The 27857-nt window shown below is 50.1% G+C and overlaps 1 protein-coding gene across 1 annotated transcript; it reads right to left on the reverse strand.

Annotated features, from left to right (window-relative positions):
- Positions 1–15531, reverse strand: LOC135974259 (maestro heat-like repeat-containing protein family member 7). The gene is made up of 9 exons (XM_065561284.1): positions 15453–15531; positions 14607–14742; positions 13744–13853; positions 9874–10026; positions 6933–7093; positions 4283–4412; positions 842–1017; positions 144–281; positions 1–22 (listed from the first exon to the last, which is right to left on the reverse strand). Exons 4-9 carry the CDS (start codon positions 9970–9972, stop codon positions 1–3), a joined length of 726 nt encoding a protein of 241 aa, XP_065417356.1. The 5' UTR covers positions 9973–10026; positions 13744–13853; positions 14607–14742; positions 15453–15531.
- Between the last annotated feature and the right edge of the window lie 12326 nt (positions 15532–27857).

A 27857-nucleotide genomic window follows, 5' to 3' on the forward strand; every position in this document is an offset into this window, starting at 1 on the left:
TTAGTAAGGGAAGAAGCACGTTCTGCAACAAGAGGGTGAGGGGTCAGCTTGGGGCCACATGGCAGCCCAGAAGTGAGGAATGTTTCATTCTGGAATTGCCCCCACTAGCAGGACTGACTGCATGGAAAACGCTTGTGTATTACCTGGCCAGGAGGCTCACTCCATGGAGGTGATCTTGGGGGCTTTGTAGGAGGATCCAGCCTTGCTCCTTCTCCATAACAGTCAGCTCGGAATGGCAGCCAACACAGAGAAGCAGCATCTTTATAGCCTCCACTGCAGAGCTAGATTCAAACAACACACCAGCGTGACTGAGTGCCAGGAGCCCCCTCATGGTAGGTCTGTCAGGGAGTGACGGATTCACTTGTGTGTTGAAAGACACACCAATGGTTTAAATAGAGCTTAGGAAGGCACAGGTTCGTGACTGGGGTTCCTAGGCACTATAGTAATACAATTTAGTAATATGAAGAAAGAGAAAGAGTTCTGAGCAAATCCTACAGACAACTGCACATCAGCACTAGGGCATGTCAATGTCACAGAACAGGAGAACTTCAGCCCTTTAGTGTCAGACCCACATTCCTTTGACACACTGGCAAATTGGCTCCCACTAATTTCTCCCCATAGCTGCTGGGATAGTCTTTCTACTTCCTCTGCAGTGCATTGGTCGGTATGTCATTTACCACTGAGAGACACCCTTGCAACCTAAGCCCTGCCTGCTAACTCCCTCAGAATTAGAGAGTTATGGAAAACCTGCAGGGGCCACATGAGAGCTGGAGAAAAGAACTATGACTTCTCTATGACTGTCCATGTAATTAGACCGTTGACTTTCCAGTAGGCGCAGTACCTGGTGTGGAGGCTCTGCCGGCTGCTTTCCCTTCCAGAGACTTTATCCCCTGGTATGCTCTGTCCCAGGCTGAAATGGATTTCGACAAGAAGAGCCATTAGCAGCTGAGGATAGAGGCGGGTTGTGGCATCTCTGGACTTGCTCACCGAGATCATCTCATAGAGAGCGCATGTGGCCTGAAGAAGGAACAAGACAGACACAAGCTTACTTGGAAATCCTACTCCCTCCTGTGTCAGTTCTCAGGACTTCCTGCTTATGTGCTATGAAACTCCCCTGATTCATGGAGAAACAAACCGAGTTAAACTGCCCTGAGCAGCAGGGCGGGGGAAGCCGGGCACTGGCAGGTTGAAGGCTTTGCCTTGTGGAGTCTGGTGACACTAGGCTGCATTGCCACACAGGGGACCTAGCTTTGATTTCGGATCTCGCAGAGCTTCCTGACCTGCAGGGGCTGCAGAGACAGCATGCTTGGGGTGGGGGTAATGCCTCATGGGACTAAGAATGGGAGAGAATAAATTAATGAAGAGAAGAGTGGCTCTTTCATCAGCTTCCTCGGCATCTTTCTCCTCCCTCATTTGGACTTCCGCCGTCATTCTTTCATGCTTGCATTGTTTCTTGGCTTCCAAGTGCCTCAGAGGGGCCTTTTCTTCTGCATCTGGGGTATAGGGGGGCTGAGACCCTGCTTTTTGGTCAAAGTCCATGAGCAAATCTCTCAGTTCGTGTTCTGCGGCTTTCTTCTTAACAGATAGCCCCCTTTATTTACATACTTTTTCAAGTTCTTTTGAGTCAAGACTCTCAGAGGATTGTGATTCACCCATTGTAACTCATCTTTAACCCTTAAAACTTTCCATATCAAATTTAAACTTTAAATAGTGTTGGGTTATGATCTTTAAGCCCAATTGACCTGTGGCATGTGACTCCTGTGCTGACTACGCCAATTGTCACGCTCTCTGGAGTGGTTCACAACTGTGAGTGCCAATCTTAGATCAGACTGCCATAAAACAGGGCAGGCACCCCAAACTAGTAATATATTCTATAACTGGATTTCACAAAGCCAGTAACAATTGTGCATTCCTGGATTACAGTACCAGTTTTACCAAGGACAGTCTTACCACAGACAGTCCCCTTAGACACTCCAGCCTATCTTGTCACCCAGACAAACTGAACTTTGTGATTAAAGGTTATTAAAACCAAAAATCACACCACATCAGGTTACTCCCAACCCCAAAGGGTCAGTCACTTACCCTAGGTCAATTGGTACTCTGGATCTCACACCAAAAACAACACTGGCAGCCAATTCTCTAGTAAACTAACTAAAGATTTATTAGCTAGGAAAAATAAATGAGAGTTATTGAGAGGTTAAAGCAGGTAAAATACATTAACAGGTGAGTCAAAATTTGTAAATCCCAAATGATAGCGGAGATGTAGTAATCTCTTGGTTTCCTAAAAGTCTTTTCAGGAACCCAGATGTTTCTGGGGATCTCCATTTTGCATTTGGCATCTTCCCTGTAAGAGTCCAAACAGTCAGAGATACAGGATCATTCCTTGACATCTATTTTATAGCTTTTCCAGAAACCAATCTGAACAGTGTCTTTACCCAAGTGGGTTTTGATGAGTAGGAAATTCAGACTTAGTCTGTGAATTCCCGTTGTCAAACACAGTAGCCCTTGCTTTGAAGTTAGCAGTCTTCTTCATTTACATTTCCAAGGCTCCAATTGTGTTTGATGGGTAATTTAATTACAGGGATATACACGATGCCAATGTAATGAAATAGCAAACGAGAATCCTTCATTAGTTTTCATAAACTTTACACATCAAGTTCATTCTCATCTTTTAACACCAACGCACACTTTTGATCTAGGGTTAACTAATTACAGGGATATACACAATACAATAGCAATCAACAGGTTATAAAGATAAGTGTTTCCTTTAACTTTTCCTTTGAACTAAACAAACACACAGGTGAACTGCCTGATTACACTACAATAGCTTTTGACGTCTTTGATTTCTGTTAGCATCTGAGTGAATTAGCCTGCAACCCTATCCTGAGCTGGCACCAGGGCAGACAGCGTCACAGGGGTTTCTCAGAGCTCCAACATGGATGCGATGAATGGAACCCTCCCCCAAGGGTTTGTCAGGACATTATGGAGTAGCCCCAAAATGGAGGGGATAGTCTGTCCCTGTAAAGGTAGCGGTGCTAGGGGTCAGCCCACCCTTGTCATGTGGCGTGGCCCTGTCAGATTTTGAGATGTCTGATATACGTAAGGAGCTGGGAAATACTGGTAGGGAAGAAGTGGTCCAAGGAATAAGTCGTGCTCAGGAGGAACTCCTGTTATGTTTCTGTAAGGACCTGGGAAAAGGAGCCTTGCAAAATGGGAGGGCCAGGACTCCCCTCTCTCCCAGTGAATCGGGATGAGCTTTAGGAAGGAGATCAGCATACATGCTGCCTCCTCCCTCCTAGCAGAGAAAACACCAGCAGGAGAAGGCTGAACCCAGGGGTGCTGGAACACGTTGTGTAGTGGGGGTGCTGAGAGCCATTGAACCAAACTGTAAACCCTGTATATGATGGAAACTGCTTCAAGCCAGGGGGTGCTACAGCACCCCCGTTTCCCCAGTTCCAGCACCTATGCCTGAACCCTCTGAGCCTGAGGACTGACTGGGGAAAAAGGGCCACCAGGAGAATCTGGCTAAGGCCCCACAGTTGGCTAACTTACAACCCAGCATAAAGGAGGAGACTGGGGGAGTCCTGCCTGCAGGAGAGGTGGAGGGACTGCCTGAAGTAAATGCCACCTCCAGGAGGAAGGCTAGGGGGCAGGGACTCCTATCTTATGGAGGGAAACCAGAAGGACTGTTTGAAACACAGCCCAGCTGCTGCCAGGGAGGCTGGGAACAGCTTTGAGGAAGCTCCTCAGAAGTTGGGTGGGAAGAAGTCACAAGGAGCCACAAATCCAGGGCGGGAAAAGCAGAAGCTGGGAGTTGCTAACAAGCAGGAAAAAGGGAGGAGCAGCTCAGGGAAGTGGTGAGGGATTGAAGGAACAGTCCTTAGCAGCCTATCATGGGGTCCGTGGGCTGGAACCCAGAGCAGAGGTCAGGTCTGGGTTCCCCAGCAAGAGGCAAAGTACCGACCTCAGGACTAAGAGACCAAGAATGATGAGGCTCAGATGGGGGCTGAGGGCCTGGCACAGAGGCTACTACATGTTGGGTTTTCCCATATTGGACTTTTCTGTTAACCCTGGAAGAGGTGACGTGGCCAGAGGGCCAGACCATGGAACCTGCGGAGTGTTGCAGAACCAGGAGGCTGGACAAGGGGACACCAGTGTGGAATAAGCCCTGCAACATCATGTCCTGGCATGAGGAGGCGCGTTGGCGGTGAGTGTGCCGTGTGACAGAGACATAGGATAGATTTTACTGTATGGGGCTATGGATGTTCGAACAGTGACTTACGGCAGCAGACGTGTGAGAGGCTTGGTGCTCAGAGCTGTGGTGACTCTGCAGCTTCACAACCAGGTTCTCCATCACCTGTCCTCCGAGGGCCGGGTCAGCAGATAGGAACTGCCATAGCTCGGCCACATTGCTAGAAATTCAGAAATACGGCAACATGAGGGACTAGATGGCTTAGGAGAAAAGGTATTAAACCTCTTCACCAATGTAATCTCTTTGTAAGAGAAATCCTCCTGTGGAGCCAACACCCTGCCCAGCAATCCAGTCCCCAGAGCTTGTGCAATTCAATGTGGAGCATGAACAAGGACTCCATGGACCTCAGATTGAGAATCACTGGCACAGGATATGGAGCATTTCAGCTCAAGGCTGCCAGTGTGAATCTGGCCTCAATTGGTCACGACCTGTTACTGGCTGATGGCTAATACCGAGAGGCTGATGGCTAATGGCTAATACAGCTTCTCTGGCAGCAGATGTCCTATATGAAATGAACTAAGGGTCTCGGACCAGTGCCCAGTGTACGCTGTCCACATTACAGAGTCAACCACCATACTTGGCCCTTGTTGGTAGGTTCAGGGATTGAACGGGACATGGAGGCTGAATGAGCCTTTCTTGCCTAGTCGGCAGCCCCTCCAGCTATGAACTCAGAGTGTTGTTAGGGGCAGTGTGGAGGAAGCTTCATCGTCACTTCCTGGGCTGCAGCTGAGGTCTTCATTGTCCAAGGGTGTCAATGGGGCACCTTTCACCAGCATTAAATTCCCTTTAAAAAAAAAAGGGAGCGGGCATGCAGCAGCGTGGCTCAGATCTCCGCAGCGCTCAGCCAACAACTGTGTGAGGGAGGGTTTCAGTGGAGTCCTCTGATATGCAGGGCTGGCTCTAGGATTTTTGCCGCCTCGAGCAAAAAAAATGTTGGCTGCCCCCACTTTTTTTTTCGTACCCCCCTCCCCCAGCCCCGCCCCAACTCCACCCCTTCCAAACCCCTTCCCCAAATCCCCAGCCCCGCCTCCTCCGCTGGGCGTGCCACATTTCCCCCCCCCCATTGCTTCCTGGGGGCCCCCGCGACCTCCCACCCTAGCTCACCTCCGCTCCGCCTGCTCCCCCGGGTGCACTGCCGCTCTGCTTCTCCCCCCTCCCTCTCAGGCGAAGGAGGGGGGAGAAGCGGAGCAGCGGCGCGTTCAGGGGAGCAGGCAGAGCGGAGGTGAGCTAGGGTCGGGGGGCGCAGGAAGTAACGGGGGGTAGAGGAACCACTCCCCGCTCCAGCTCACCTCCGCCTCCCCTGAGCGCCCCCCGCTCAGCTTCTCCTCCCTCCCTCCCAGCCTTGCTGCGCAAAACAGCTGTTTCACAGGTGGCAAGCCTGGGAGGGAGGCGGGAGAAGCAGAGCGGCGGCGCATTCAGGGGAGCAGGCGGAGCGGAGGTGAGCTAGGGTGGGGGGGGCGCAGGAAGTAACGGGGGGTAGAGGAACCGCTCCCCACTCCAGCTCACCTCCGCTCCACCACCGCCGCTTCCCCCAAACGCCCTGCTGCTCGGCTTCTCCTCCCTCCCAGCCTTGCTGCGCAAAACAGCTGTTTCACAGGTGGCAAGCCTGGGAGGGAGGCGGGAGAAGCAGAGCGGCGGCGCATTCAGGGGAGCAGGCGGAGCGGAGGTGAGCTAGGGTGGGGGGGGCGCAGGAAGTAACGGGGGGTAGAGGAACCGCTCCCCACTCCAGCTCACCTGCGCTCCACCACCGCCGCCTCCCCCAAATGCCCTGCTGCTCGGCTTCTCCTCCCTCCCAGACTTGCTGTGTGAAACAGCTGTTTCGCGCGCAGCAAGCCTGGGAGGCAGGGGGGAGAAGCGGAGCGGCGGCGGTGTGCTCAGGGAAGCAGGTGGAGGCGAGCTGGGGCGGCGAGCTGGGGTGGCGGGGGCACTTTTTCCCCATGCCCCGGAGTCAGCACCTATAATGGCCGGTTCCAGAATGCCGCCCCTAGAAATGTGCCGCCCCAAGCATCTGCTTGTTTTGCTGGTGCCTGGAGCCGGCCCTGCTGATATGGATTGTTTTTGGAACTCACCGCTTGGGATCATCCATCATAAAACCATGCTTTGCGTAATCACTGTTGCTCAACTTTTCCTGCCCAAACACAAATGTGCTTCAGACAGCAAACGTTCCACCTAGGCTCACTATCTGTACGTTCAGATGAAGGAGAACGGCGGAATGAGCTCTGTGCTTGCCAGCCGGAGTAGCAAAGGGATAGTGAACTCAAGAACACAGACTTAAATCCACCCCCTGCTCCAGGACCCATGAGCACTGATCGTAGGTGTGGGGGACTGTGCTTTTAAGAACCCCTCCCACAGGCACATCTCTAACAAGTCCCAGGGGCCGGGAGAGGGGGACTGGGAATGAGAGCTCCTGCCTTGCACATGGGGAGACACATTCAGGGAATGGGGGAGAGGAATCTCTGACAGGCGGATTTCACTCGCTGTGGTTTGTGGCTGAAAAGAGAAGAGCCATCAGGAGGAGAGGGCAGGTAATTTGTCCCATGTAGAGGGGGGAGATTCAGTCCTCAACAGTCAGTGCTTTATACTTTGCCTTAGTAAGACCAAACAATGTGCTCAGTGGTGAGGTTCTCATATAGGGCCTCAAAGGATCACGCGAGGCCTGAAGAGTGGAGGCATTTCGTACCTGTCTGTAGGGAAGGAGTAGTCCAGAAGGCATGAGATCACTGTGTCCAGATGCTCCGCCTCGCCAGCCAGCAGGGCCACTAACTTCTTCATCAGGGTCCTGGAGCTGGGCTGCTGGACTGAATCCAACCGGCTGCAAACCCCAGCCACAAGGTCTGCTGCCTGAGAGAGAGGGAACGAGATGAGACGGGACAAGACTCTCATCCCATCCTGCAGCTGGGGCAAGAGGGAACCTCAGCATCCCTGGAGAATCAGAGTTAGCCTCTAGGTTTTGCCTAAAAGTCACAATTTTCTATATTATTGGCAGGGCTCATTTCAGAGCCTTACAAGGTGCATTGTCGCAAAGACCACATATCAATGGCTCAAAGGAGATGAGTCCTATCTAGGCACAATACAGAGGTAACATAAGAATGGCCATACTGGGTCAGACCAATTGTCCATCTAGCCCAGTATCCTGTCTTCTGCTGGTGCCAGATGCTTCAGAAGAAATGAACTTAACAGGGCAATTTATCGAGTGATCCATCCCCTGTCACCCAGTCCCAGTTTCAATCAGAAGGCGTAGGGACACCCTGTGCACGGTGTTGCACCCCTGACCACCTTGGCTAATAGCCATTGATGGACCGGTCCTCCAGGAACTTCTCTAATTCTTTTTTGAACCTGGTTATACTTTTGGCCTTCACGACATCCCCTGGCAATGAGTTTTTTTTCATAGATTCATAGACTTTAAGGTCAGAAGGGACCATTATGATCATCTGGTCTGACCCCCTGCACGCTGCAGGCCATAAAACCGTCCCCGCCCCTTCCCTGGACTCTGCTGCTGAAGTCCCCAATCCTGTTATTAGTGACCTCAATTGGCAGAGACCCTCCTGCTAGAGATCCCTGCCCCATGCTGCGGAGGAAGGCGAAAAACCTCCAGAGGCTCAGCCAATCTGCCCTGGAGGAAAATTCCTTCCCGACCCCAAATATGGCGATCAGTAAGACCCCGAGCATATAGGCAAGAGTCTCCATCCTGACCCCTTTTAGCCATTATGCTATTTACCTACCATTGCTTGGTTTTCCTTGACAACTATGTTTTACCATTAAACCATTCCCTCCATAAACTTATCTAACTTAATCTTAAAGCCAGACAAGTCCCTCGCCCCCACCGTTTCCCTCGGAAGACCGTTCCAATATTTCACCCCTCTAACGGTCAGAAACCTTCGTCTAATTTCAAGCCTGAACTTACCCACGGCCAGTTTATATCCATTCGTTCTCGTATCCACGTTAGTACTAAGCTGGAACAATTCATCTCCCTCCCTTGTATTAATCCCTCTAATATATTTAAAGATAGCAATCATATCCCCCCTCAGCCTTCGCTTTGTCAGACTAAACAACCCAAGCTCCTCTAGTCTCCTTTCATACGACAGGTTTTCCATTCCTCTGATCATCCTAGTGGCCCTTCTCTGCACCCGTTCCAGTTTGAGTTCATCTTTTTTAAACATTGGAGACCAGAACTGCACACAGTACTCCAAATGAGGTCTCACCAGCGCCTTGTACAACGGAAGCAGGACCTCCTTATCCCTACTAAATATACCTCGCCTAATGCATCCCAAGACCGCATTGGCTTTTTTCACCGCCACGTCACACTGTCGACTCATAGTCATCCTGCGGTCTACAAGGACCCCTAGGTCCTTCTCCTCTTCCGTTACTTCTAACCAATGCGTCCCCATCTTATAGCTATAATTGTTATTGGTCATCCCCAAATGCATCACCTTACACTTTTTACTATTAAATTTCATCCTATTTCTGACACTCCAATTCACAAGTTCATTCAAGTCTCCCTGCAGGATATCCCTATCCTCTTCCGAATTTACAACGCCTCCCACCTTCGTATCATCCGCAAACTTTACCAGCCTACTCCTGCAATCGGTTCCGAGGTCAGTTATAAATAGATTAAATAAAATGGGTCCCAGAACCGAACCTTGGGGAACTCCACTGGTAACCTCCCTCCAACCTGACAGTTCACCCTTCAATATGACCCGCTGCATTCTCCCCATTAACCAATTCCTTATCCATCTCTGGATTTTCAAATCGATCCCCATGTTTTTCAGTTTAACCAATAATTCCTCATGGGGTACAGTATCAAACGCTTTACTGAAATCCAGGTATATTAGGTCCACCGCATTTCCCTTATCTAATAAATCCGTTACTTTCTCAAAGAAGGAGATCAGATTCGTTTGGCACGATCTGCCCTTCGTAAAACCATGTTGTAAATTATCGCAATTGCCACTACCCTCCAGGTCCTCAACTAGTTTCTCCTTCAAAATTTTCTCTAACAGCTTGCACACTACAGATGTTAAACTAACAGGCCTGTAGTTACCCGGATCACTTTTTTTCCCTTTTTTGAAAATAGGAACCACATTAGCTATTCTCCAGTCTAACGAGTTACGAGTTGTGTTGTGTGAAGAAATATTTCCTTAGGTTTGTATTAACCCAGGTTTGTGTGTGTGTGTGTCTGTGTGTGTGTGTGTGTGTGTGTGTGTGTGTGTGTGTGTGTGTGTGTGAAAGGATAACTAAAACTTCCCTATTTACTTTCTCCACACCATTCATGAATTTATAGGTGTGGGCATCCCATGGATTTATACAGAGGCAATATGATATTTTCTGTCTTATTATCTATCCCTTTCCTAATGCTTCCTAACATTCTGGTAGCCTTTTTGACTGCCATTGCACACTGAGTGGATGTTTTCAGAGAATTGTCCATGATGACTCCACCCTTGAGTGGTAACAGCTGATTTAGACCCCCTCCGTTTGTATGTATAGTTGGGATTATGTTTTCCAAGATACAGGAATCAGACTAGAAGATCTGATGGTTCCTTCTGGCCTTAAACTCTCTGAACGTATGACTGTTCCCAGCACTGGGAATTCTAGTTTCCGTCAATCTCAGCAGCAGCGCCCCATACCTTCTCCACCTTAGTCCCACCGCTGTTCACCATGGCAGACAGCAATCCCTCTGCAGTTGGCTGGCAGTTATTGTTGCAGTGATTTGTCAGGCCATCCATAACAGTCAGAATGAAATCTGTCCTCTCTCTTGGGTTGAAATAGACTCCAAAGAGCTGAAGCATACAGGGAAAAGTGTAATTTACAAAAGGTCTCGTCCTGATTCCACGGGGGGCTGATAACTACTGGAGCCCAGAGAAAGCCCTGTCTGGGGGTTGCAGGTCCTCTCCGGCTTCTCAGGGGCTCTGTTTTACTCCTTTCTATTACAGGGCCCCAGTGGCTGATGAGGCTTCTGCTGTGAAACCATATCACTCACAGTGAGGCAAGAGGACTAGTTAAACCATTACAGTGGCCAACCTAGGAGTGCTGCCGTGCACGTCAGGATGTGCATTTAGTGGTGTCAGACACCTACTTCTCAGGCATCCGAGGTGCAAGGGTCACCATTAAAAGATCAGCAGTGGCGGGATCCATGTAGTAATATTAGTAATGACTGTTACAGTACTCGGTCTTTGACTGTGACTCTATGTGATACCCTCCTACAACACATCCCAGCATAAATACAGCACCCAAGTCCTGATTACGACACCATCACCATACTTTCTGGCTTGCAGCCTGACCCAAAGACCATTGAAATCAATGGAAAGACTTCCATTGGCTTCAATAGGTTTTGGATCAAGCCTATATAGTATAGACCTCGTTGTGACAGCTTCTAACAACCCAAAGTACTAGAGCAGTAGGCGTTCAACCTTCCCCATATGGACACTCCCTTTCCTATACTAGGACCCTCCCAGAGTCCCCTTCCAAACTAGCCAAGACCCTGTCCCATTTGGCAATAAGGAAAGGGCAGGGTGGCTGTGCCCCCCAGGTTGGGAACCCATCTGCTAGAGCAGTGGTTCTCAATCAGGGATACGCATACCCCTGGGGATACACACAGGGGCGCCAGGTTTGTATAATTTTTGGCATTGCTCAGAATGGGTCCAAGTCCCGCCTCCCCCTACACCTGCCTAAGGCTCTGGGAGGGAGTCTGGGGGCGGGAGGTGGTTTGGGGTGGAGGCTCTGGGAGGAAGTTTGAGCACAGACTCTGGGAGGGAGTCTGGGTGTGGGAGGGGGTTTGGGGTGGAGGCTCTGGGAGGAAGTTTGAGCACAGGCTCTGGGAGGGAGTCTGGATGCGGGAGGGGGTTTGGGGTGGAGGCTCTGGGAGGAAGTTTGAGCACAGGCTCTGGGAGGGAGTCTGGGTGCGGGAGGTGGTTTGGAGTAGAGGCTCTGGGAGGAAGTTTGAGCACAGGCTCTGGGAGGGAGTCTGGGTGTGGGAGGGGGTTTGGGGTGCAGGCTCTGGGAGGAAGTTTGAGTGCAGGCTCTGGGAGGGAGTCTGGGTGCGGGAGGGGATTTGGGGTGCAGGCTCTGGGAGGAAGCTTGAGTGCAGGCTCTGGGAGGGAGTCTGGGTGCGGGAGGGGATTTGGGGTGCAGGCTCTGGGAGGAAATCTGGGTGCAGGAGGGAGTTTGGGTGCAGGAGGAATGCAGGCTCTGGGAGTGAGTCTGGGTGCGGGAGGGGGTTTGGGGTGCAGGCTCTGGGAGGAAGTTTGAGTGCGGGCTCTGGGAGGGAGTCTGGGTGCGGGAGGGAGTTTGGGGTGCAGGCTCTGGGAGGAAGTTTGAGTGCGGGAGGGGTGCAGGCTCTGAGATGAGTTTGGGTGCTGGGTGCAGGCTCTGGGTTGAGGCAGGGGGCTGGGGTGCAGCAGGGGCTGCGGGCTCTGGGAGGGAGTCTGGGTGTGGGAGGGGTTTGGGGTGCAGGCTCTGGGAGGAAGTTTGAGTGCGGGCTCTGGGAGGGAGTCTGGGTGCGGGAGGGAGTTTGGGGTGCAGGCTCTGGGAGGAAGTTTGAGTGCGGGAGGGGTGCAGGCTCTGAGATGAGTTTGGGTGCTGGGTGCAGGCTCTGGGGTGGGATAGAGGGTTTGGGTGTGGGAGGGGGCGTGCGGCTGGTCCAAGGATGAGGAGTTTGGGGTGCAGCAGGCAGGCTGACCCTGGGCTGGGGCCAGAGAGGAGGACTCCCCCCAGCCCTCTCCCTGCTGGCGGCAGCGAACTCTGGGTGTGGGAGGGGTTTGGGGTGCAGGCTCTGGGAGGAAGTTTGAGTGCGGGCTCTGGGAGGGAGTCTGGCGGCAGCGAGCTCTGGGGGAGAGGAAGGGGGGGCCTCCTCACCGACCCCCAACACGACACTCATCCAAGCCCCCCCAGGCTGCTGCTCAGGAGGTCCAGCCAGGATAAGCCTCCCCCTCCCCTCCCCCGAGTCGACTCGGAGTCTCCTGCCGGGGGGGCGGGGGGGAGGGCTGCCATGCGCTCCTCCCTCCTCCCTCCGCAGGCGCAGCAGCCGCCTCAGCCTGCCCCCAGCGCCGCTTCCTTGTAGCCGGCTGCGGCAGCGGCTGGCGAGGGAGCACAGTGCGGAGCTGCAGGGGGCAGCCCCCCGCTGCCCAGGGAAGGCAGGGGCGCTTGGGGGAGGCGCGCGGGGGTGGCAGCCGGGGCCGGGAGAGGTGCGTGGGGGCGGCAGGCGGGGCTGGGAGAGAGACCCGGCCCCGAACATTGGTGGAGCCGGGTCTCCTGGGCCCTGAATTTTCTCAAGCCCGGGCACCATGGGCCCACATAACTTGCCGTCCCTGGGGGTACAGGGGGTACATCAACTCATCTAGATATTTGCTTAGTTTTACAACAGGCTACATAAAAAGCACTAGCAAAGTCAGTCCAAACTAACATTTCATACAGACAATGACTTGTTTATACTATCTACTATATGAGTGTTTCTCAATCTGGGGCTGGCAACCCCCAGGGGGGTCATGGGATGGGTTTAGGGGGGTCACAAGTTTAGGGTCGCCATTGGGGGTGGCAAGCAGGGCCCCTGCAAATCTAAGATACATGCAGAAGCTGAAGCCCAAGCCAAGCCCACTGCCTAGGTTTGTCAACTTTGTAATATTTAAAAACCGGACACTCATGCAGGAGTGCTGGACCTCTTCTGCCCCGCCTCTTCCCCCCGAGGCCCTGCCCCCCATTTGGTCCTCTTCTCCCCTTCCACTGTTGCTCACTGCTCTTCCCCTCTTCCCCGCCCAGGTCAGGAGCAATTTGCCTGCTGGGAGCTGCAGCCGCATGATGTGGGTAGGTGGCGGTCCCGGTTGAGTAGGGGCTGGTGCGGGTGATGACCTGGCACCTCCCCACCTCCCTCACCCGCAGTAACTGGACTTTGGGTGTCCAGTCAGTAGATCTGACCGGACACTATCAGATCCCCTTTTCAACCAGATTTTCTGGTCGAAAACCGGGCACCCGGCCACCTTACCACCGCCCGGGGCTCAAGCTGAAGCCCGAACCCCGCCCCCTGGGACTGAAATCAGGTACAATAGTCTGGAAAGGTTGAGAACCACTTGCTGCAGAGTAGATCACTCTTTATGAGCACTTGTTGTCTTCACTGTTGTAGCTGTGTCGGTCCCAGGGTATTAGAGACACAAGGTGGGTGAGGTTCTATCTTTTATTGAACCAACTTCTGGTAGTGAGAGAGACCAGCTTTTGAGCTACACAGAGCTCTTCTGTCTCTGTCTGAAGAAGAGCTCTGTACGGCTCAAAAGTTTGTCTCTTTCACCCACAGAAGTTGATCCAATAAAAAAATTGGACCTCACCCATCTTGTTTCTTTCTGAGCATGTCATTTCTAGCCATGAGTAAGGGCGGGAGCTGTAATTCTTGGGTAAGCCATACACAATAGAGATGGGCGATCCAGGGACAGGAAGTAGTTTGGAGCTGTGCGATACCGTATAGTACTGACACCAATGTAGAATGGTCATAAGTGCCAGGATGTGATTACCTCTGCGATCCTGGAGGGGCTGTTGCAAACCACAGTGGGGCTCCAAGCAGCCAGAAATTCCTTGTTCCTCTGTTCAGTCCATTCCACATTCTTTCTGTCCAACTGTGCAACTGAAATACATGTTAATAACACTCTTAACTTTCCATTCTGCTTCCTGGCTTCTGCTCTCATCCCTCTTTACTGGACAAAGCCCTTTGTTTGGCCCTGATCCAGGAAAGCATTTAAGCACGTACATTATTCTAAGCAGATGAATAATCCCAGGGGCTTCCGTGGGACTACTCGCCTGATGAAAGTTACAGATGTGCGTAAATGTTGTGCTGGATCAGGGCCTTGACCCCCAGAGTAAAATGGCTCTATCAAGTGGTGACTGGAATCTAGCCAAAACACTTCAGTGGCATAGAAGTGGATTAACACAGTCATGAATCAAGCCCCAGATTTGGATCCAGATTTCCAACAGCCATCAAAGTTCTGGGGCGTTTGGGGTACAGGCATCTCGAACTGAACTAATTGGTCTGATGGCGTTGAATCCCCTATCATCGTGTCCCACTGACCCTTCCCATTCCCACTGATGGAATGAGCTCTACCAGTCTCAGTTTGCGGTAACGTGTGTTGCCTTTCTCTGTATTCCCCCCCTCCCCTTTCCTTTCTTTGAAAGTCAGGGCTAGAATTACGGGATGACTATCAGACGCTTGTTTCTAGAGCCACAAAAAAACCAGCACTCTGTTCAAAGGAACAAATACCGAGCCAGATGCTCTACTTCTTCCTCAACGGGAGCTATCCTGAACGGGAGCTTTGCCTGAGGAAAGTCTCTAGCATTTAGCTCCCAGGAGGGGGATTCAGATGCTCATCAGTGCTTCTCTTACTCTTTTGGCGCCACGCAATAGAGACGAGGTAATGAACAGCCCCTGCTGCCTTTGAGCTGATCGCCTTGACGGGATCCCCACAGCGGATCCCCAGCACTGCAACCAGGTGTCCGAGCCTGGTGAATGGAGACGCTTCCTAATTGTACAAAAGAGGAGAGGAGGAATCCATTACCACTGCAGGTAAAGCGGGCTGTGTCTCCTAGGCAAGGAGTCTATATCCACACAGTCCCTTTCTATAATGGGGCGTGATCCTCAGCTCTCCCTCTTCAGAAGAGGCTTGGGAGCCAGAAGAAGAATATAGGGCTCGATCCCGCACCACAGACGTCCACTGGAGTTTTGCCACAGACGTCAGTGGGAGCAAGATCAGGATCATAATGATCTGTAACGGCTGAGGTGGGCTGGAACGGAGAGGCCTCTTCCTGCAGCTGCACAAGAGGAAAGTATCCCATGGTACTAGGATGAGGAATGGAGGCAAACAGGGAACCAGCTGGGGATGAAATGTCTTCAGTCTCTAGGATTTTGAAATCTCTTTTCTCTGAAATTCATTAGATCCAACCATAGAAAAACCCGTTCTTCCTGTGCCCCTTGTTAGCTGCCTTTCCTGCATTGGAAAGAGGTGGCCTATTCCTCCAGGGCACTGGATTTATCTTCCAAGTGTATCAGACGCCAACCCATCTCAGTCAGGATGATGGACGAGCAACGAGATCGGTTTTTCCTCCGCCTATTAGGGAGCATTGCACTGTGGGGCCCATCAACATACTTCTAAGCAGGAAGTTTCTCTGGCGTGGGAGAGTGCCCTGTAGGTCTAGTTTGCAATCAGGTCACTAGAAGTCAAGAGTTACTCACATCCAGTTTGACTTCTGTGGCCACGAAGTTTAGGAGCAGTATGCTGCTCCATACAGCTCTCTCCCGCCGGCAAGCTTCCCTGGACTGCATCCAGGAGTCCATGAGCTGCAGGAAAAACAAGACAGGTTAAAAATAACAGGGGGAAAGGGTGTATACAAGTGATCCCCAAAGGATAATCTTTATTCTGGCTGAATCATCTCACTCTTACAGATACAGGCTGCGTCTGCTTTGTGCAGACTCAAAATTCACATGGAATTCTTCTCTTCAAACGAAAGCAAAGTGCATTTCTCTCTGAGGGCCCAGTCACACACCCGCTGAAGTCAATGAAAGTTTTGACATTGATCTCAGGACCGATCCAATGCCCATTGAAGTCAACGGAAAGGTCCCCATTTGATTTCAATGAGCATTGGATGGAGCCTTTAATGGATGCAGGATTGGGTCCTATGTAAGGAAGGGAAGGGTCAAGTCTTCTCTGGACAAGCCACACAATCCAGCATTTCATTCAGCAAAATAAGAGCAGCTGGAGGAAAACTTCTATTCTTTCATGATTGCAGACTTTGGGCCAGCCCTCATGCTCTGTAGTTAGCGGCAGTCTTGGTTCCCATTACACCCATTGGTTCTCACTGTGGGACAGCTGGAGCTGGGAGTTCTGTGGAGGCCAGGTGCCAGCCCTCACGGGGGACTAGAGTCCTGGCAGCGACCCCTCCAATTGCATCAGGAGTGGCAATGATGGGCAGTAAAGGGAATAACGTCCTCATTTGGAAAGGACACTGTGATGTAAGGGCCACCTGGAGACAGGAAAGAAACTGAGGGTAACAATGGAGGAGATTGTCAGACCTCACAGATGGAAATAGAAGACTCCCCCGTGCTACATGAACCTTGTCACATATGCCCTAATAGGAGAACCCTGTGGAGGTGGGGCACTCCGTTCTTTCCTTAACTCTCCTTTCCCTCACAAGCTCTTAACAAGATTTTCCTGTTCCTCTTCCCTACCTTACCATCCTCCAACCAGCATCTCCAGATCCTGTTTACCTGCAAGATCCTCTCTAGCTCAGCTGGAACTGGATTTTCTAAAATCAGACTCTGGAGCATCTCGTTGAGGGTCTGCAATGTTTCAATGAAGAGAACCTGAAAGGAGGGGGAACCGTTATGCTCAGCGCCACAGAGCTGTGGATTATACAAATAATTTATTTTATGGGCTTGAGGCAAGAATCACAGGGTGAAATTCTTTGGCCTGTATTATACAAGAAATCAGGCTAGATCAGGGGTGGCCAACCTGTGGCTCCGGAGCCATATGCGGCTCTTCAGAAGTTAATATGCGGCTCCTTGTATAGGCACCGACTCCGGGGCTGGAGCTACAGGCGCCAACGTTCCAATGTGCCCGGGGGTGCTCATCAGGGGCGTAGCCAGGTGGAGGGAACAGGAGCAGCGGAAAAAAAAAAGGCGCCACCCGCGGCGGTGCTTTTACCCACCCTCGGCAGTGGGACCTTCACTCGCTCTGCGGGTCTTCGGCGGCACCTCGGCGGCGGGACCTTCACTCGCTCTGCGGGTCTTCGGCGGCACCTCGGCGGCGGGACCTTCACTCGCTCTGCGGGTCTTCGGCGTCATTTCGGCAATGAAGCTTCAGTGCCGCCGAAGACACCCGGAGCTAGTGAAGGTCCCGCCGCCGAAGTACCGCCAAGACCCGGAGCGCCGCCCCATCAGTAAAAGCGCCGCAGCAGGTGGCGCCTTTTTTTTCCTGCTCCCGGGTGAGTAAAATGAAAAAGGCGCCACTTGTGCTCGGTGGGGGAGCGGCCGCTGCCCCGCTTCCACCCTAGCTACGCTACTGGTGCTTACTGCTCAACCCCTGGCTCTGCCACAGGCTCTGCCCCCGCTCCACCCCTTCCCGCCTCATCCCCTGAGCCGGCCGTGCCATCGCTCCTCCCCTCCAGAGCCTCCTGCACGCCACCAAACAGCTGATCGGGACGTGCGGAGAGGGAGGGGGAGGCGCTGATCAGCGGGGCTGCCAGAGGGCGGGAGGCGCTGGGAGTGGGGTGGGGGAGCTGATGGGGGGTTGCTGACATATTACTGTGGATCTTCAGCAATGTCCATTGGTAAATTCTGGCTCCTTCTCAGGCTCAGGTTGGCCACCCCTGGGTTAGATGATCTAATGGGCCTTTCTGGCTTCCAAGTCATAAACCAATAGAATTTATAGTTCAGACCTTGTCCTAAGACAAGGTCTATAAAAATAAGGCCAGATCCTCAATGAGTGCATATTGACATAGCTCCATCAGCGGGCGTGAAGCTACACGGATTCATACCAGCGAAGGGTCTGGCCCATACTTCTTGTACACAATAATTGCTAAATAATTAGCTACTTCACTTATTCAATAATGTGGGTGCCCTGAGCACAAGAGAAACCGTATTTAGATTTGTTCTGGGCAGTGAATCCTTCAGGAATCTCAAGAAAACTAGCCTCACGTTTCAACTGATATTGGCCTGCCGTGATTCAAAGCTGTGCTCTTGACAATCACCCAGAAAGCCAGATGCATCGTTATATCCCTGCCTCATTTCCATTATAAACCAAAGGAAACTGATAACAGAAAGACATCTGCAGTATAAATGACCCTTTTCTTATAATTGATCTTCCAAATCATCCCCCAAACCTAATGTAATGAATTCATCAATGCCTCCCTTGGGAAGATAACATGCAGCAAAGCCCTTAACAGAGAGTAAGGAAAATGTTATAGCAAAAGAAAGTCCTACATTGAAATGAGATTTTTTAACATTAGAAATAAATATCACTTTAATAAATATATCACCTTGTCTTTGCAGGAGTGCCGCCAGCTTTTCTGCTGCCCTAGGCGGCGGAAGGTCCCGCCCCGAAATGCCGCCCCCCACAGAGGCGGCGGAAGGTCCCGCCGCCGAAATACCGCTGTGGTCACCACCCCCCAAATTGTAGCGCCCTAGGCGACCGCCTAATGGGTTGCGCCGGCCCTGTGTCTTTGCCCTTTACTCCTCTGGGTCTTAGATACTATTCACTCCAATGATTTGGTTAGAGAGAGCATATGTGAGCATGCGGGATGTGAGGCAAATTAAGTGTTCTAAATTCTATTGACTTTGGTAGTGAATTTGGTCCAGTGTCCGTAATTTCTCTCCCCTCAACTTTAGGGCCATAAATGGCTTTTCAGAATTAAAAAGCACAGGCACTGAAAGCTTTAGCAACTCTGACAGTACGGGTCAGATGTTTAAAGATTTGCCACCATATTTACACCCACAATTTGCAGGTGCAGCTTTGCTCCTACTGGTCTTTTCACCCGTCAAGTTGATCACTTCGATGCCAAAGTACTGGATTTAGGTATGAAATCAGGTATTTCAGGTGCCCACGTGAGCTAAGGTGTAACTGCAAATAATTGCAGGTCACAGGTAGGGACTAAAGTAAAGTTCAGGCTGAAAATGTGGCTGTATCGAGTGCCGCAGGACCCCAACTTTATTCAGCCCCTTCATGCAAGAGGACCTAGCTGTGGGAGGTGCCACACATCAGAAATACCCGGTCAGTGATCAAACAATAGCCAGCCCCATTTCTGGGGCAAGCACTAAGTACATTTTCCTCATTCCACATGCCTCATTCTAGCTTCACCACCCAGATTGGGATCCCCAGTAGTTCCCTAGTAAATTGAAAACGGATGGATCATTTTCATAATTGGGAATGTGGCAGCTACTTGCTGTATGCATGGGACGAATGATCAGGGCCACGTCACCGGGGCTAAAGTCCCCAACTGATACTCCACAATGGCGTTCCATGAGAAATTTCGCTGACAGTGTAGTCACATATCACCAATATGGGCCCAAAGTAAGTAACAGGAAACCATTCTTCAGTTACCTTTGTGTACTGGCCGCTTATACCCCTGATTACTCCTTGCACCTGCAATGTCACTAGAAGTGGCAGGGAAAACACGCTCTTGAGGAATGTTCTCAGCAGGACCCATCTCTGGTGGGAGCCCATGGCCTTCACCACATGCTTTTTGCTGGTAAAAGGAAGAAGCCTGGATTGGACTTTGAGGTGCTGAAGCGTAACGGAGGCATCAGATGGTGAGCACATGAACTGAGGGTTATGCTGAAGGAGTGTGAGACTAAGAGACATCTGGACTATACAAGAGAACAAGATCATGTGAACAGTAACAATGTAGAAGAGTAAGACACTGGCAAAGATTAACAGAATACAGGAAAAGCACGGGAGGGCAGGGACTGGTGACCCGAATAGTAAATCCGGCTCAGAAACGCTACAGAAGAGAGTGAAGGAAATGACTCAGCTGACACCTCCAGAAAGAAAATCATCTCAAAATGTCTGCAGAGACTCTTGGCTTTGAATCACATGTGGAGTAAAGAGGATTACAAAGTTACTGGGTAGAAAATCATCAGTCAGCCATGCAATAGTCCCCCAGCTCCTCCCCAAAGAGTCCTCAGCATCTAAAGAGAAAAAGGCACGAAGTGAGGGACTGCTATTGGCAACTCTGGTCCCACCGAGCATGGAGTGAGAAGCCAGGTGTGAAGGCTGGGCAGTTAAATGAGAACTCACGTTACCTCAGTTCGATAATGATGGCCATGGCCTGGAGCCGTATGGTGCTGGAGAGAGAGTCCCGGGGTTCTTTCTTAATCATCTCCTGTAAGTCACAAAGGGGCAAACATAGTAAATGAGACACAAGTGCTCCCAGCATCAGTCCTACTCCCTCACACATCCATTGAGGAGGTTATACAAAGCCCTGGCATCACAGCTAACTCTGGAGGCCTCAAAAAAGGCTAAATTAGCCACAGGCTTCTCCGGAGTCTCCAATAAATCCCCAGCTAAAAGAACATCAGATATTCCAAAAGTAACAAGGAGCCTAGCCAAAACCCAGGATCTTCCTTTCTGATGGAAGAGCTCCCAGATCATGAAGCTACTCAGCCAGTGGTGTTGTCCAAAGGGATCTCATCCGTTTCTACCCAGCCACAAATTCACTCCCTCATTTCCTCATCCATCTCTGTTCACTCATCTCCTACTTCCCACCAACTAGCATCCTCTCTCTGTCCATTCACACTAATATTTCCAGTCAATCAGCACTGACCTCAATTTTACACACTGAAATAATTGCTTCAGTGTATACAACAAAGTTCTTTACAACTCTCCAGATTCCATGGACCCTAGCGTGGGTTTAGCAGCTAAGTATTCTCCACAGTTCATCAACCTTTTCCAACCAACAACACGGACCCTGTGTATATTATTTACTCACCACTATGGCTCCTGCAGTGTCTGATGCAAAGTTGTGAATAAAAAAGTCAGGCATGTTATGCCAGTCGATGCTCTTGCTGAGAACAAACAAGAGTCTTAAGAAACTTTTTTTCATAATGAAATCCTAAACCAAAATGAGAAAAAATATATATCAGGGTGAAAGGGATTTAGATAGAGAACATCATCGGGTAGAATATTCTACCTTCATTCAAAACCCCTCCACACGGAACACCTGGTAGATAAAGTAACAATGTTGCAGAGCAATGACTAGTCAGGATCAGAAATCGTGGTGAGTTGAGGATGATGATGTATCCGGGCAGCACCTACAATATACTGGGCTCTGTCTGCAAACAAAGGAAGACACAGGCCCAGCTCCCAAGAATTGACAGTCTAAGAAGGGTTCTGATGGCTTCCAGCAGAATGTTGGATTGTGTAGGACCTGACTGTGTGAGCTACTTGTTCAGAGAAGGGTTGGATCAAGGAGAACAAGCAGAACAGCAATGGGACTCCATGTGGAGGACTCCACACAGGGCCTGTTTTCTGTAGGACAAGTAGCCAGATGTAGCGTGACCATGTGTAATAAATGAAGGGGGGGGGCTCCCTTTTATGAACACCCAGCCAGCCAGTTAGCTATAAAGTCCCTCTTGGTGGCTGTTCTCTGCTTGCTTTACCTGTAAAGGGTTAACAAAGTTCCCCAGCTCAAGGAAAAGGAGTGGGCACCTGACCAAAAGATCAAAAGGGAGGGCTAAAACTTTTTAAAATGGGGAAAAAACTTCTCTTTGTCTGTGTCTGTTCTCTGGAGACGGGACACGGAGCAGCAATTCTGTGTAAGGCTGGAACCAGGTATGAAAATTCATCTTCCATACCGAGAAAAATCATTGGACAGGGAATGTTTAACTAGACGTGATCAGGTTTATTTCTTTATTTTGGCTTGTGGATCTCCTCTGTGCTAACCCCAGATACTTTTGTTTTGCTTGTAACCTTGAAGCTGAACCTCAAGAGAGCTATCTTGATGCTTAGTTTTTGTAATTGTTTTCTTTTAAGATCTAGCAAAAAGCCTAAGTTCCAGATGTACTTTCTTCCTTTTTGTTTTTAACAAAATTTACATTTTTGAAGAACAGAATTGGATTTTTGGTGTCCTAAGAGGTTTGTGCATGTTGTTTAATTAGCTGGTGGCAACAGCAGATTTCCTTTGTTTTCTTTCTCAGCTCTTCCCCGGGGTGGGCGGGGGGGGCGGGATTTGAAAGGGCTTGAGGATACCCCACAGGGAAGAATTCCCAAGTGCTCCTTCCTGGGTCCAAGGGGTTTTTTTGCATTTGGGTGGTGGCAGCGTTTACCAAGACAAGGTGAGAGAAAAGCTGTAACCTTGGGAGTGTAATACAAGCCTGGAGTGGCAAGTATTGATTTTTTAAATCCTTGCCAGCCTCCACATTCTGCACTCAAAGTGCCAGAGTAGGGATTCAGCCTTGACACCATGTGTATAAGCGACAAAGCTGGACCCATTTGTTTTGTCAGTGAAGGTCTAAGGGTACGTCTTCACTACCTGCCGGATCGGCGGGTAGTAATCGATCTATCGAGGATCGATTTATCGTGTCTTGTCTAGACGCGATAAATCGATCCCCGAACGCGCTCTCTGTCGACTCCGGAACTCCACCAGAGCGAGAGGCGGAAGCGGAGTTGACGGGGGAGCCGCGGCCGTCGATCCCGCGCTGTGAGGACCCGAGGTAAATCGATCTAAGATATGTCAACTTCAGCTACTCTATTCTCGTAGCTGAAGTTGCGTATCTTAGATCGATCCCCCCCCAGTGTAGACCAGCCCTGAGAGAGGAGCAGTCGCCAGGGGAAACCTTGGGTGGAAATGTCTCGTCCTTGAGTCCAATGGATAGTGTGAGTCAGGGGAGTAGCCGGGCAAGAATCTACTGAAACTAGCACAGAGTGGTGGGAAATCCCTGCAAATCAAGGATACCACCGACAAACGGGGCATGAGATCACCAAAGAGTTTGTGGGATGTATCTGGAGAAGGCACCTAATATGTATAATAGGAGAAAAGCATCCAGAGGCTGGATTGTCTGGAGTAAGTGAAAGAAGAAAGGTTGAGTGCTGTAGGCAAAGGGTTTGAAGAGAAGTCAGACCCTATGTGATAAACCTTCTGGGATGTCCCAGGCTGGGTCAGGTGGGACGGACAGCGTGAGGGGACACTAGTTTACAGATTAGATGGAGAAGGTTTATACCTCTTTGTTACTATTGAAGTAGTCAACAGTGTTTCTCCATGATTCCAGCAGGAGCATAGCTCCCTCCATAGCACAGCCATGCTGCTCACGTCCACTTTCATCCGCCTCCCAAATAGTCTCCATGCACGAGATATCTGGGACTAATAAGAAAGAAGGAATGACAGAAAGAAAGAAATTACTGCCATTGCTGGTTAAAGGGGAACGATGTAGATAAATCTCTAATAATTTTCATATGACTTTACATTGTGCCTCTTCATATAACCTTGTGGTGGGTCTACCCACGTGTGACTTCTGTTTTCATGGGACTTTGTATCAAAGCCTCATTTAGAAACTTTGCATTGCCCTTGGTATAATATTATAGCCCCTAAGGATAGAATAAGATAGAAGAAAAATTTCTTTTTGCTAGCAGTAGAACAAGAGCTCTCCCCCCCCCACACTCTTAATCAATTGCCCTGTTGAATGAATGAGGTGTGGATGAGCAAGGCATGGAAGGCAGCACCTCCAGACAGCCTCAACTGTTGGAGAGGGGCTGGGAGCCAGACCCAAGGACAATAAAATGTGTCAAGTGGGCTCATTAAAAACAAGCAGACATACCTACGGCGCCTCAGGGGTTAGAAGCAAGCACCTTCTTTTGGAAACACCCTCTTTGCAGCGTTGGGACAACACTCAAAAGAAAGCAGCACAAAGGACCAATGGACACAGACACAGAGTTTGAAGCTGGTATAGATTTGCATAAGAGGAAAGCTGCTATAAAAGTGAGGTGTCTTGCAGAGGACCCTGGGTCTCGTCTTGTCAACATGGGAGCATCGATCCGGATCGGCAGAAGCCCGGCTCCACCCCCTCCCCCATCTAACTCACCTGGCCAGTGAAGTTAAGGGGAGCAACTAATTGGTAACAACAAGACGGAGTGTGTTTGTGTGTGTGTGTGAGTGTAAGTGTAATATATTATATGCATATAATACAGTGTTAATGAATACATGTACTACTAATAAATGTGGTGTTTTGCCTTATTCCCCCTAAAAAGATCCTGTGCAGTACTTTAAGTACAACAACGAACGCGCCCTCAGGTGTCATTCATGGACTGATTGGTGCCCAAAAGACAGTTCATTTAAACCAAAGAAAGGACACGGTCTGTCTGTCTTGGGGTTGTATACTGCTGCCCATCACCGTGGTATCTGGGCTCCTTCCAGCTAAAATCAATGAGCAATAGCAAAGTTCCTAGTGGAGAGCTTGGCGTCACTGGCACATCTCCCTTTTTGGGGTAAGATATCTCTGCTCTGGGTAGGGTTATCTTTTGTTTGTTGGCTTGATTGGTTTGATTCCTACCGTTTGTTTTGAATAGGGCTAGACATCTATATCCTGCTTGAGCAGGGGAGAAGTGAAGGAAACTGTGATGCTGGTGAAATAAGCCACTGACTCTCAAAGCAAGAGAGATTGGTGTGATCAAAATCAGACTCAAACTGGGGATTCCTTAAAAAACAAAAACAAAATAAGAGAGACCCAGAATGAGACTCCTTTGCACTTCTATGGAGTTTTTCAGTGGAGGATCTCCAAATGGCTTTTAAAGGTGGGCCGGTATTATTACCACCATTTTTATGGCCGGAGAAACCATGGCACAGGGAGGTGAAGTGACTGGCTCAGTCAAACAGCAGGTCACTGGCAATGCTGGGAATAGAAGATAGTTCTCCTGACTCCAGTCACATCCTCTACCCCCTTTATTTCTTGGATAAATGTTATTGATTCATTACACAATAAATATCTTGTGCTCTCCGATTGGACATGAATGAGCACAGACCCAAAGAAATACCAGGACTCGCTGTACTGTATAGGGCCAACCAAATAATAGATTTGTCCGACAGCATGAACATTAGCCAGCCAAATATGGCTGAATAGGACTGGCTGATGCTCTTGCAATTAGGATTCAGTTCACATATCCTGCTTTGCCGCCGTCAGCAGCATGGGAAAGCAGCTAGGAGCTCGTGATGGGTGGAACAGCCAGGATAACATCCTCCCAAGGGAAGTGGTGGAAGCCCCATTGCTTAAGTCTGCGGTTTTCAGGTTGGCCACTTATTCAAAGTCAAAGAATTTCGCCTTTACACTCACTATAAGAGTTAGAAATGTGTCATTGCTAACAACGTTAGCCCTACAGAATTCACCTGCACGTGTGTTGTGAGAGGTTGGCCAAGAATATTTGACCTTGAAGGGTAAAGGTGTGCAGGGAGTGGGGGAGCAAGATTATTTTTGCTTTAGGTTATAATACAATTTTCAATGCCTCCTGACTCCCTTGATTGCTCTGTGTAATCATCTGGGGTCAAGACCCACTGTTTGAGAAACGTTGGCTAAAGACATTTAAAACTAGACTGGACTAAACCAGGGCTCAGCGTGGGATGGACCGCGGTGGCCTGGCATATTGGCTTCTTTTTTCTAATGCCTTTTTGTTCTGCAGCATCTAAGCTTTCATTTAGAAACAATTTAAGATTTTTATTACAGTAATGCCTACGGGCTCTCCAAGAGCAGGGCCCTATTGTGGAGAGGCACCAGCTGGGCCCAGAGTGTGTGTGGGGGTGTCTCCTTTGCACACTTCTGGGTGCAGAGGCGTGGCCACACCTAGGCCCCATTTTACTCCCTCCCCATTCCTCCTTATGGTTCCTGAGAGAGATGTACGTGCCAGAGCAGTGGAAAGAGGCCTTAGTGTAATGAGAACCAGGCTCTAGGATCCAGAAATAGGATTCCCATTCCAACCCAGGTATTGGGCTAGTCAGTCATCCCTAGTGTTGTATTGTTCTGCCTGCTCCAAGCAATGACTTCACTACAAGGGTAAGAAAGAGAAGGGGGAGCAGTGTGTGGTGGAGAGAAATAGAAACTGCCCTTCCTCTTCCAGCAGCCAGAGGTTCGCAGAGAAATACAGGCTCTGGGGGCATCATCACCTCCACCAGTGCTGGAGAGCCTTAGAAATACAGGGGTCTGACCGTCACCCGGGTCTAGTGTTTGTATCAGGGCTTGTAAGTATTGTGTTCACACTGGGGATGGAAGGACCTCACGGAGATCCAGCATTTACCAAACTGGTCCTGATTCAGGAACACTGTCTCCTGTCATTCCAGTCTCTGGGAGATTCCAGGATGATTAGTACTGGGACTGATTACTGCTAGCTAATTATTTATTTGCCAAGCTCCAGCAGTGATCTCTGCCCCCCGTGCAGAACAGAGGGCTGCCCTCGAGCTGCATGCAGACTCAGCCATGGAAGAGCGCTGTCCACCCACTAGCAAAGCCATGCGGCCACATCTATTTGTTCTCCCCTCCTCCACTTTTTCCATGTTTTCCCCCACACTCTTTGTGCCTTGTCTTCAGTTTCCCCTAAGTGGAACACAAACCCAAGAGCCTTTGGGATCACTGCAAATCTTTGAACACATGGGGGTTGAGACTGAGTTTGCCTCCCTTCATTCCCACCCCTTAGCGCATCCTTAGCCTTTCCTTTTACCTGTAGTGACAGTTCGGGGATATCGCATCTTGCCTCTCTTCACTTTTTGGCAGATTCGCTTTAGACACCTTAGGATGGGCCCACTCTGATTAGGAACGACCTTGGCTGGGCCATCTTGAGTATCATCTTGAGCCAGCTCCGGCTCACGCTGACTCCCACTGGAATGTTCCTCTCTTCCCAAGGTGGACGTGCCCTCAGCAGCCGCGTCCTCCTCCTTCTCCTCCCTTGGCAAGCTGTGCACGTCCATTCTGCAACAAGTCAGGAAGGGTGGCCAGTTTTGTTTCAGTCGATCTTATTGTCTGCGGGACAATTTCCAGCCTGAAGCTACTGAGAATGTGTGTGTCGTCCTCCAGCTAAAAATGTGAGCCACAGACAGCAGAGCCCGAGAACTGGGGCCCAGATCCTCAAAGGTTTGGAGTTTCCTAACTTCCATGGAAATCAATGGCAGTTAGGAGCTTAAATACCTCTGAGAATCTGGGCCTGGGACCCTGCACCCCCTGCCAATCCCCCCACCAAGTGTATCTCTACACTTGCAGCTGGGGGTGTGATACCCAGCTCGCATACACATATTCGCACTGGCTTGCTAAAATAGCACTGTAGCAAGGATAGCATGGACAGCGGTGAGAGGGGCTAGCCACCCCGAGTACAACCCCACCCGGACCCTATGAGTACGTACTCCGGCGGCTAGTCCAAGCCACTCCCTGAATTGTTGCAGCCACGCTGCTATTTAACACGCTAGCTTGATGACAGCTAGCGCAGGGATGTCTCCTCAAGCAGGGAATCGCACCCTGCTTGGTCCTGCCTCAGCATAGGGGGCTGGACTTGATGATTTCTTGAGGAGCCGTCCAGCCCCACAGTTCTGCAATTCTACAAAATGAGAAGTAGCTGGGGCCAGATGAAAGGTTGGTGCCAGAACCTCAGTTGAGAATTGCCTTCCTTTTTAGCATGTAAATGCTCAGCTGTAATGAATCTAGTTCTTTTAAATACAGAAATAAATCCTCGACTCAAATTGTATATTAGCAAAGGTTTGGGGGTTCCTTTTGGAACTTTGTTGTTTTAATAAAGTCAATAAATATACTCAAAACTATGCAAAGGATAAGCAGTGTGGTCTAATGGTTTGAGTATGGGACTGGAAACCAGAAATAGATTTCTCATCCTGGCTTTGCCACTCACTCACTGTGTGATGCTGGGCAACTCACGTCCCCGCCCCGTGCCTCAGTTTCCCCATGTACCAAAAAGGGATGATACTGACCCTTCTGTACCTCCCAGGGATGAGGAAGGTTATTTAGTTAATGTTTGTAAAGAGAAAAGAGGGGACAAAACTAATCTGACACAATGACGGCACCAAGAGTGGAATTATAAAGCACCTAAAAATCCAAACAAATATATATGTATCACAATATTTGCCAACCCAAAATTCAGTTATGGTACTTCTAAAAAAACCCACA

This window comes from Chrysemys picta, chromosome 11, assembly GCF_011386835.1.
Source record: "Chrysemys picta bellii isolate R12L10 chromosome 11, ASM1138683v2, whole genome shotgun sequence".
Taxonomy (NCBI): domain Eukaryota; kingdom Metazoa; phylum Chordata; order Testudines; family Emydidae; genus Chrysemys; species Chrysemys picta.

Coding starts and splice junctions, on each gene's coding strand:
- LOC135974259 (XM_065561284.1), bottom strand. CDS start 9,972: ATGGATGGCCTGACAAATCACTGCAACAATAACTGCCAGCCAACTGCA. Junction 7,094..9,873: donor GTGGGACTAAGGTGGAGAAG/GTATGGGGCGCT, acceptor CCTCTCTCTCAG/GCAGCAGACCTTGTGGCTGG. Junction 282..841: donor CGGCAGAGCCTCCACACCAG/GTACTGCGCCTA, acceptor GTTTGAATCTAG/CTCTGCAGTGGAGGCTATAA.